At 48.6% G+C, this 10608-nt stretch overlaps 1 protein-coding gene across 3 annotated transcripts in view; it reads left to right on the top strand.

Annotated features, from left to right (window-relative positions):
* Positions 1 to 389: 389 nt before the first annotated feature.
* DPY19L1 (dpy-19 like C-mannosyltransferase 1) overlaps positions 390 to 10608 on the top strand; it is a 107015-nt gene continuing 96796 nt past the window's right edge. Inside the window, exon 1 of one of the 3 annotated variants that reach the window (XM_051852895.2) lies at positions 390 to 828. In XM_051852895.2, the coding sequence (XP_051708855.1) occupies positions 531 to 828 (298 nt within the window). In that variant the 5' untranslated portion in view covers positions 390 to 530. The remainder of the gene's footprint in view (positions 829 to 10608) is intronic. The other 2 variants (XM_051852896.2, XM_070059711.1) reach the window with 2 other exon arrangements.

The raw sequence follows: 10608 nt of genomic DNA, 5'->3' as shown, positions 1-10608 counted from the left end.
ACCCGCGCCGCCCGCCCCGAGAGGGCGCTGGCTTTCCCCACGCCGCCACCAGGCTGCTTCCGGAGAGCCGTCCGCACCCCAGCCGCGACGGAACCCACATCGCGCCCCGAAGCAGGAGAGGGTCGCCGGGCGGCCGCGAGGTCGGGCCCCGCCCGCGCTGGGAGTCTGCGCGTGCGCGCTGGCCGTCTCCGCGCGCGCGCGTCCGGCGCGGAGGGCCGGGGGGCGGGGCCGCGGCCGCTCGCAGGGAGTCCCCGCCCCCGCCCCCCGGCGTTCCGCGGTCGCCGTGACAACCCGAGCGGCGGCAACGGCGGCGGGCGCGCGAGTCCGGCGCCGCCTCCCGGCCGCCCCGCCAGCCAGGCAGGCAGCCGCCGCCCGGCCTTCGTGCTCTCCCCGCCTCCCCGCCCGCGCGGAGGGCCGGCCCGCCTTCCGCCCGCCCGCCAGAGAGTGAGCGGGGCCCGGCCGCCCCGCCAGCCCCGCTGTCCCCCGGCCGCCGTCCGGGCGCGCGCAGGAGCGGGCGCGACTATGCCAAGATGGTCCTACAGGCGCGGAACAAGCACCGGGAGGCGGCTCCCAAGCCGCCCCAGCCGCCCCGAGCCTCGCAGTCGCCGCTGAGGGGAGCTCCGGACCTCGGCGCCGGGGAGCCCGGGCCCGAGCGCGCGCCGCCGTCCCCGGGGCGCAAGGGCGCCGCGGGCAGGAAGGGGCCCCGCGCCGAGCCCGCCGCGCCGCCCGCCGGGGGCGGCCTCGGGGGGCGCCTGGTGGCCGGACTGCGCGGGGCGCTGGGCCTGCGGCGCGCGGGGCGCGGCCGGACCTGGACCACGCTCCTGCTAGGTGAGCAGCCCGGAGCGCGCGGCGCCGCCGGGACGCGCAACTTTGAGGCTCGGGCCCCGCGCTCTGCGCCCCGCCCGGAGCCCCGCAGGTCGGTGCCCGCCAGTTTGCCGGCGTCTCCGACTTTTTCCCTGGGACCGGCTCACCTCCTCTCCCCCTCCCCCGCGTCGGCTGTCCGTCGCGGCTTTCCGAAGCTGGCCCCGGGATCCGCAGCCGCCCGGCCCTGGCGGCGACCCCCGGCGGCTCTGGGCCGGGACCCGCGGCGCGGCGGATGGGCGCGGGCCTCGGCCCCCCGGTCGCGGGATGCTTTCTTTGCCTTGGTGGGGGGGTGGGGGGCGGGAGCGATTCGGCAGAGCTCGGGGCCGGCGCTCGTTCCCCGTCCTGCAAAGTTGCTCAACTCGCGGTGCAACTGTAGCGGGCCTTTTGCGTGCCGGCCGCAGCCCCAGCCGCTGGCACTTTGCGTGCGGTTCCCGATGGCACGGCACTTGGCAGGCTGTGCGGCTCCCCGCCGGGCTGCGGGCGTCTGACCGGGTCCCTGCCCTCCCGGAGCCTAACGCCGACGGGGCGGTGGGGCCGAAGCACCGAAGGGAAAGAAAGTTGGAGCGTCCGCAGGCCGGGGGCCGGTCTGGTTTCCATTGTTCCCGGACTGACCTTCGAGGAGGCAAGGTGTACCAGTTTGGATAACAGGCCCCATTTTTCTAAGTCAGCCGCTGAGCTGCTGCGCTCTCTCTATGTTGCCACAATGGGTTTGGCCGCTGAATTAGTTTAATTCCTTGTGATTTATCACTTCCTAGCTTTTCACATTCCCTTCCTGACCCGGAGTGCCCTTAGCCAAGAGTTTGGGGGTTCGGTAGGGGTGGAGGAACAGAAGGAACACAGCGCATTGGCTTTCTCTGCGATCCAGCCATTGCTTGAAGCCGCTCAGCCTTCGCGGTGTGTGTGTGTGTGTGTGTGTGTGTGTGCACGTGCACGGGGCAGAAAGTTTGCTGCTGTTATTAGGCGGTGTTTTTTCCCAGTGTGGCTAGACCTGCACGGTGTTGTCGGCGGCGAGCCTGAGACGCTGGCCGGCGTGCCGGAGCAGTCACCTTGGGGAGGCAGCATGAGACAGTGGATGAGCAGAGCCTCCGGAGCCCGTGCGCAGTAGTTCAGTGCGGTTCAAGTTTCAACTTCGCTCCTTTGTGAGCCTCCCTTTCTCTGCTGTAGGGAGTAGAGTGTGTGCCTACTTCCTCCTCGGGATGCCCTGAGGAGCAGAACCCAGCGGGCTGGGTGATACACTGACTACACTGACGCATTGTGTCTAGAGTACTTGACATGTCTTAGTGGTTATTAGAAAAATAAATGCATAATGCCGACTTGCGAGCTCATGACCACGAAGTTGGCATTTTTCTTGAAAGGCTAGTATAAGCACAATGACCAATTTGCCAGAAATTATGGAATGGCATTGCTTCTTCAGGGAGGTTACACTAGAATGATATAATATCTATTGCCATGTTTTGGGGGGGGCATATTTTCTTTTCCTGTGATTGCATTTCCTGTGGATGGCCTTGTATTGCTAGCTCATACTTGGATTAATGTGTGTGTGCCTTCATACAACTTCGTAGTACTGTAATACTGGGACACTGCGTGACTTGCCTCTTGGAGCGTTTTTGCAGGAGGAAGAGTGAATGTAGGCCACCATTCTGCCTGCATCCTGCTCAGTGACCAGGTTGGGTGACAGACCAAGGCCTGGGGACTTCCTCACCATCGACATGAGTCCCCAGGCTACCTGGAGAGATGTCAGTGCCAAATGATCAGACCTGGAATTGGTTTTTCCTCTGGTCCTGTATGTCATCTCGAGACTGATGTCATGCATATTTGTTCCCTGTCATCGTGCTTTGCCAAAGCATCAAACACCAAAGCAAACCAAGAAAAACCAACTCAGGTCGTGAAGAGAGGAGCAGAATTTAGCGTTTGTGAACGCTGCCTCATTTCTTCTTTTCTAACCTTCCCAGAATGAGTGAGAGTTGAGCTGACACTGTCCAGTGCTCTAGTGTGGGATTTAAAAATAGCTCTTTGCTTTTCCACACTGAGAGGCATTGGATCTTTTTTTTGTTCATGAAGAGTTAACTGATACCTGATCCAAAGAGGTGAAGTATAACAACTAAATGTTATGCTAGCACAAAAGATGGTTTCATTTCTCTTTAAGAAGAAATTTTGTAGCATGAAGTTATGTGTTAGAAGTACATATTGTTAAAGGTTGAGACTGATGAGAGATCTAGTCTGTGGGTGCTAAGCCCCTAGAAGGAAGACACTGCCCGCCAAGCTGGCGCTTTGCATTGTTGGGCATTGTTAAGAGTTGTTTGATAAATGTGTGTTTTTCTTTATTTGATATCAACCTGATGGTAGCAAACATAAAGAAGGGTTCTTAAATGGTATATTTTTAATATTTTTTATTTTACTTCAAAAGGGATATCTCCCATCTTCTGGTTTATTCCCCAAATACACACTATAATGTGGACTGAGCCAAGCCTAAGCCCAGAACCAGGAACTCAATCCAGGTCTCCTGTGTGAGGGGCTGGGACCCAGCTATTTCAGCTATTGTCTGCTGCTTCCCAGGATGCAATTAGCAGGAAGCTGGAATCAGGAGTGCAGCTGGGACTTGGACACTAGGCACTCCACAGTGGGTCGTGGTTGTCCTAAGCAGAGTCTTAACTGCTGAGCCAAAATGCCTGCCCAGGAATATCAGCCAGAGGAAGTGAAAGTGTAGGAAGAACCTGACAGTGTTTCTCAAACTTATTTTGACCGCAGCCCACAGTAAACAATACTGTGTACATTAAACCTGGTCACAGTTCTGAAAATGCAGCCCAGACATTCTGTATGTGCTAGTATAGCTGTTGACCTATTTATGTATGGTCGCATTCAAGCAGGAAATAGATGCAATAAATGGGCTATTTCCAGACGAGTGAGCAGGTTTAGCGCACCCACAGAGGATCGTGAGGCACCCAGGGGCCGTCCCCAATGGGAAGGTGCCGCCGCCTCTGAGTGGAGAAGGAGAGCTTCGTCAGGAGCTGTGCTGTGCGAGTGAGGTCAGTCAGAGTGACCCCAAACCCTCCATCCACCCTCTGCTCTCCCACTAGTGCCTTGCACTGGTCAAACCTGCTGGAAACCCTTGGGCGAAGGGCACAGTGGGGTACTGTATAGGGTCAGCCTCCTGGGATAGAGAAGGGAGGAGAATGGGTGGAAACCAGCCAGTGCATATGTGCATGTGTTAGAAAAAAGTGTCCTGTAAAGTGTGTACCCCTGTCATGTGCAGTATGCTCTGATTTCCTCCTCTTGTTTTTGCTTCATGGTCCAGCGTTGTGATACCAAACTTGAAAACATTTCCTCAGAAGCACTGTTTTTTGTTTCTATGTCTGTTTCAAACTAGGTGGGTATCTGAGCGAAGCATATGTCTTTCCTGAGCCTCAGTGTGTGTGTATGTAAAATGCGAGCCCTGGGCTAGACCAGTGGGTCTCCATCTCAGTTGTCTGTAGAGTCGCCTGGAAACTTCTAAACACCCGGATCCAAGCCGCGTATCAGGGCAACCCAGCGTGGCTGTGGGGTGGAGGCGATGACGGCGATCATGGAGGGCCGCGTGTGTGCTTTTCCACTGAGCTGACATTCCCACGGTGGCACTGTGGAAGCCTCTCCCCTCCTTAAATGGGGACCCAGAACAGTTGGCTGCAGTTTCCCCAATCTCTATTGTTTCCCCAGAGCTGGGACTGTCAGTTGCCATTTATCATCTGATAAGGCCGTTATTTTAGTTGGACTTAAGAATGACATGTTTCTTGTACCATGTCCCTTATCAGCAAAGGGAAGACAGAGGGGTAGCTGGAGAGGGTTCTGTGTTTCAAGGGAAAACGGAAGGGCTGCTTTTCTCTGTGGAAGTGGAAAATACACATGTTAAACATGCAAACAAAGTGCGGCTGGTGAAAGACTAAATTAGTGTGTTTACAAAGCAAACACAAAACATATAACCGGAGCATGGAACAGATACCTTTTTGTTTTCCCCTCCTCCTCCTGCTCTGTTGGACTCGTTCTCATTCCCTGCCTGGTGCAGGAGCACCTGCACTCCTCTAGCCTGGTCCTTTATTGGCAGGGCTTCACAACCTCGCAGTGTGAGTGGAGTGGTTCTTTGTTGTGTGTGTGTGTGTGGGGGGGGGCTGTCCTGTGCATTGCACTCCTGGTTTAGTGGCATCCCTGATTCTACCTGATAGATGCCAGCCCTACCTTCCCAGTGGGACACCCAAAATGCTTCCATATATTGGCATGTGTGCCCTGGGAGGCTTGAACCCCCATGAGAGAATTTTTCAAGAAATTTATGGAAAGGTGGAATTAAGAGTTTATTTTGCTGTTAAGATGTTTTGTAATCCAGGAAGTTTTTTCATAATGCACATCTCTTTTTTTTTTTTTTAACATAAAGGTTTATTTATTTATTTGAAAGGCTGAGTTAAAGAGAGACAGAGACAGATAGCTTCCACCCACTGGTTCACTCCCTGAAATGGGTGCAACAGCCAGGGCTGGGGCAGGCCGAAGCCAGGAGCTTCACCTGGGTCTCCCATGTGGCTGGCCGGGGCCTTGGTACTTGGGCCATCTTCCACTGCTTTCCCAGGCACATTAACAGGGGCCTGATCGGAAGTGGAGCAGTGGGGCACTCATGGTATGCCATCATTGCAGGTAACAGCTTAACTCACTGTGCCCCAGGATACATTTCATGATGCACATGAACCTTCTGAAGACCCCTCATACACTCGTATAGTTGCTTGATGATGGACATGCCTTCTGAGAAGTACATCATGAGGGGATTTCATCATCCTGCAAACTTGATGGAGAGTACTGGCACAAAAACTAAGATGGCTGTGCTGCGATGTCACGAGGTCATGTGATCTTATGGGGTCACTATGGTGTGTGTGGTCTGTCCTCGACTAGAATTTCATTCTCTGGCACATGACTGTCATGGGAACATTGTGATTTCTTAGGGGCAGCAGGAGTAAGAAACTAGGTGGAGGCAGAGTCTAGGTATTGGGAAGTAGATGGGGGCAGTGTGGTGTGGTCGGAGCAGCACAGCCATTTCAGTACTGATCTGCATTTTCATCTGGTTTCTGCAATCACTTTCTCACCCTTAGCTGTGTCAACTTTAAATGCTTTGCCTGCTTATGCCAAAGAATAAATGAGATACATATAGAATAGCACAGCAGGTCGGGGCTGGCACTGTGGCTCGCACTGTGGCTCACTTGGTTAATCCTCCGCCTGCGGTGCCAGCCCCCCCCCCCCCCCCCCCCCGTTCTAGTCCCTGTTGGGGCGCCAGATTCTGTCCAAGTTGCTCCTCTTCCAGTCTGGCTCTCTGCTGTGACCCGGGAGTGCAGTGGAGGATGGCCCAGGTCCTTGGGCCCTGCACCCCATGGGAGACCAGGAGAAGCACCTGGCTCCTGGCTTCGGATCCGCATAGCTCCAGCCGTAGCGGCCATTTGGGGGTGAACCAATGGAAGGAAGACCTTTCTCTCTGTCTCTCTCTCACTGTCTAACTCTATCTGTCAAATAAATTAATAAAAAAATTAGCACAGCAGGTTAATTGCCATCTATTGACTACATACTGTGACAGGTGCTAGTTTTGGGGGATAAAATGGAGTACATGATTCACCTTCATGAAACCATGTGACAATATATGAGGTCTTCAGAAATTTAATGGAAACTGCATTCCAGAAAGAAGGGGGGGCAAATAAATGAGACAATTGCACATTCTAGTTAAGTGCTTTGGAGGAAAGAAGCAAGCAGTTGAGATAGGAAAAAAAAAAAAAAAAAAAAAAAAACAGGAAATGTTCACTTTAAATAGGGTCAGGAAATGCCCTAGAGTCCAGTTCTGAAAAACCCTGATGTTTCATGCTCAGTGTTAGCTTTCATGATTCTTCTTTCTTCAAGGGAAATAAGGAAAGGAGGCATCGTCTGCAGAGATCCGGGGAGAAGTAGAAAGAGCATGTTAGGGCTGGCATAAGGGGCAAGAAAAGCTGAGGACGTGTGGGCTTGCTTTCACACGAACCTCAGACACAGCTGAGCACCAGCTGAGAGTGTGTGTCTGTGTGAACACACAGGCACTTCCCAGGAAAGCCAATGAGCAGTACGGGAATTGAGGATTTTAGAGAATTTCTTCAATGTTTGAAACCGTTGTTTCCCTCTCTAAAATAGACATCTGGTTGACAGTAAAGAATGTTTCAAATGACCTAAACATATTGTATTATTAAAAGATACACTTAGAAGATATCTGGACATGAAATGCTCATGAGCACTAAAATAACAAATGTAATGAGTTTAGTTTGTGTAAATATATTCTTGTGTAAATAATGTACTCTTAGTTTGTAGTTGTCTGTTGGTCAGTAATATGGCATCAATACAGGAAGATAAAATTTTTACAACATATATACGTATATTTGGACATTGCTAAGATTTGATAGTTGTTACTAGTTTTAAACACCCTTTTAGATTGCATTAATGCCTCTTAGGTGTAACAGTGTCTCAAAATATTTGTTAATGAGCTATTTACATTATGCAGAGCGTAAGCCTCTGTACATGGGGTAGCTTCAGGCTTTATTATTTGTTGGTTTACTTGTTTTTATAATGATAGTTTTAGGTTTTATTATTATTTAAAATTATTTATTTGAGAGGCAAAGAGAGAGAGGGAGAGGGGGAGGTAGGTAAAGTAGGGGTGTGTGGATATCTCCCATCAGATGTTCACTTACCAGATGCCTGCAATAATTGTGGCTGGCCAAAACTAGGAACTAGGAACTCATTCCTGGTCTCTCACATGGGTGGAGGAACCTAGGTACTTGAGCTATCACCTGCTGCCACCCAGTGTGCACATTAGCAGGAAGTTGGAATCCTGAGCAGAACCAGAACTTGATCCAAGCACTCTGATGTGTGACTTGGGCATCCCAAGTGACGCTTTAATTGCTGTGCCAAAGGCCTGTCTCTATGTGATTATTTTTAATTTCTTGTTATACGAGTTCATCTTTTGCCAAAAGCTTATACTTTATCCCTTATCCTTTAAAGCTTACACTTTAACCTTTGGAACTTCACTCTTCTAGTGGACAGTCTGTAGTGTTCTCCCATCTGTTTCTAGGTCCTGACCTTTATGCTGTTGTCTAATCCCATAAAGAGCAGTCTTGTTTCATAGGGAAGATCACTCTCCATGGGTGACCTTTTATAATGAAATAAAAATCAGTGGATGGAAATAAATGGTAAAAATTAATTTTCAGGATATATAAATTATGACTTACAGCATATTTTTGTGCTTTGATACTGTTTCTTTGTTCTCTCTGCATTATTACCATGACTTTTTTTTCCTGGGGGCATTTAAATGAATAGTTTGTCTGGCATCGCTCCCTGTTTTTGACTTCCTTCCAGGGTAGCCCATTGTCAGGTGTGTTTTTCTGCACTATCACTGTCATAATGAGTGTTGGGATGGCATTTGGTAATTTTAACTTCTTGTAGTGGTAAATGTTAACATAATAGCATAGCTGTCACCCGAATCACTCACAGAAGTTCCTGTGTGAATCACTGTACTGACCAAGGATGGAGGTGAGTTTTGTCTGTAGAGTACAGCAGCACCAGCTGTGTCTTGAAGACAGTTTATAAATCACTTGATAAATTGCTTTTGAAAGGTTGCTATCATAACAAATCTTTAATTTGGGAATATTGTTGTAATTCAGGAGAGTGAAGCTTTATTTATAACTTTATGCTTAATTTGCCTAAACCTCTACTTGTTCTGCACTGTGTTTTCCTGTTTGCTAACGGTAATCATTGTTTTTTGTGCTCTAGTTGTCAAACAGCAGAATCTTATTTTCCTGGGCTTTAATACTAATCATAAAGTACTTACGTAACAAGCAGAGTCCTGCTGTTTCCCACTATGTTTACAAGATTTTTGCTTCTCTTTTTTCCCCACTGTATCTGAGACTTTATTTCTCAGATATTATATATTATATATATATATGTATATGTTTTCGTCTCTGATTTCCTTAGAAATTTCGATTATAAGGTTACCTCTCAGAATTTTGTTGGTTAGTAAACTAAAGTAGGACCAGGTCAATGGCCCAACATCATTATTAATCAGTGGGTGAAGCTTGGGCTTGAAGTTAAGGTCTCTTGGCTTTGTTAAACACATCTGTCAAATTTTAGGTTTCAGAGTTAAAGTCTAAGGAAATTATCAAAGATATAATGGGAAGATAACCTAATAGACCTGATAACTGCTTAGCTAGAGCACTACTTTGTTGGCTTCTGCTTATTTGGGAATCACTGTGGTTTGCATAACTTTATGGTCCATCTGTCAGTTTTCATTTATTATTATTTTTTGAAAGCTATTCAATTCTGAAATTTTAAATTTGATCTAGTTGTTCAGCTGTGTTCTAAAAACAGAGCACAATAGGCAAAACAGTATCACAACTTTCTTAATCATTTAAATTAAAAGATAAGCAAGATACTGTGGTATCCAGGGACAGTTTGCATATTGGGGCAAATCCGGACTCTTAAGATTATTACTTAATGAACTTGTTAAAATCTCTTGCAGAGCATGATGGGCCTTAATGTATACTCTGTGTGTGTGTGTGTGTGTGTCTGTCTTTGTCACCTAGTGAAAAGATGTAGTTTCTCCGTGTTTCCCATCAAGATTGCTAAAGGTCTGCAGATTGCCTGTGCATGGTGCTTCCTCCTGGTCTCCCATGAGGTGCAGGGCCCAAGCACTTGGGCCATCCTTCACTGCCTTCCCGGGCCTCAGCAGAGAGCCGGACTGGAAGAGGAGCAACATGGACAGAATCCGGCACCCCGACTGGGACTAGAACCTGGGGTGCCAGCACCGCAGGCAGAGGACTAGCCAAGTGAGCTGTGGTGCTGGCCAAGCCCCTTGTTCTTAAAACTTAGAAATACTTCTTTTCAGTAAGAACATTACTTTATGAAAATTAACATACTTTGCTGTTTGATTTAGAAATATATGTGTTCCACAACTGAGGGTAAGACTTTTATGGGAAGTTGGAATTTATTGCATTTACATATGTTGGTTAATTGTATTAAATATTTCCTGCTTTAATATATGTACATACACAAATATTTAAAATATGTGAAAATTTACTTAGAGTATTTCTCTGTTTAGAAGCTTAATATATTCTGTTTGGGCTGATGATATATGTTTTCCAAATTCTGTTGTTTTCATATATTCACTTTAAAATAAACCATTTGTCCTTGAAGTTTTGTGATTTCTAAGGCATTTCATTCTGTGTGCTGATGAATCCTTTTGGTTGAATGAATTTAAGATTTTTGTGCATGAGTTTGGAGTCAGAGAAACCTGGGCTCTCCTCCAGGCCTTGCTGCATTCCAGTCATGTGGCCTTGGGCCTCCTGGGAAATAACCATATCTGTCTTAAAAGGACTCCTGGATTCTTTTTGCTTAATGTGTGAAAGCGCTCTGTAATCTGCAGCTGATAAGCAGATGTTAGACATTATCATTCTAATTAAGAACTTCCTAATTTTACTAGACTTGTAAAGCATGATTTTGCTCTGCCAAGTATATGAAGGAGGTCGAGATTAACTAAAGCCGACTTTAAAATCGTCCTGTAGACACTGGGGGCTTTAGACCTTCCTAGGGGCAGTGGTTTCTTCAGTCGGTATCTCTGAGAAGCAGCCTTGCTTCTCACTTTGAGACTGATTATCTCTATTAATACATTGGAGGCATTTGTTCTTTTCCTATTTGAAATACATTCTGTCCTCCCCCACCCCCCATTCA

The sequence above is a fragment of the Oryctolagus cuniculus genome, chromosome 16, assembly GCF_964237555.1.
Source record: "Oryctolagus cuniculus chromosome 16, mOryCun1.1, whole genome shotgun sequence".
NCBI lineage: Eukaryota > Metazoa > Chordata > Mammalia > Lagomorpha > Leporidae > Oryctolagus > Oryctolagus cuniculus.
Note: the sequence above shows the minus strand (reverse complement) of the source record. Positions and strands in the feature narration are given on the sequence as shown.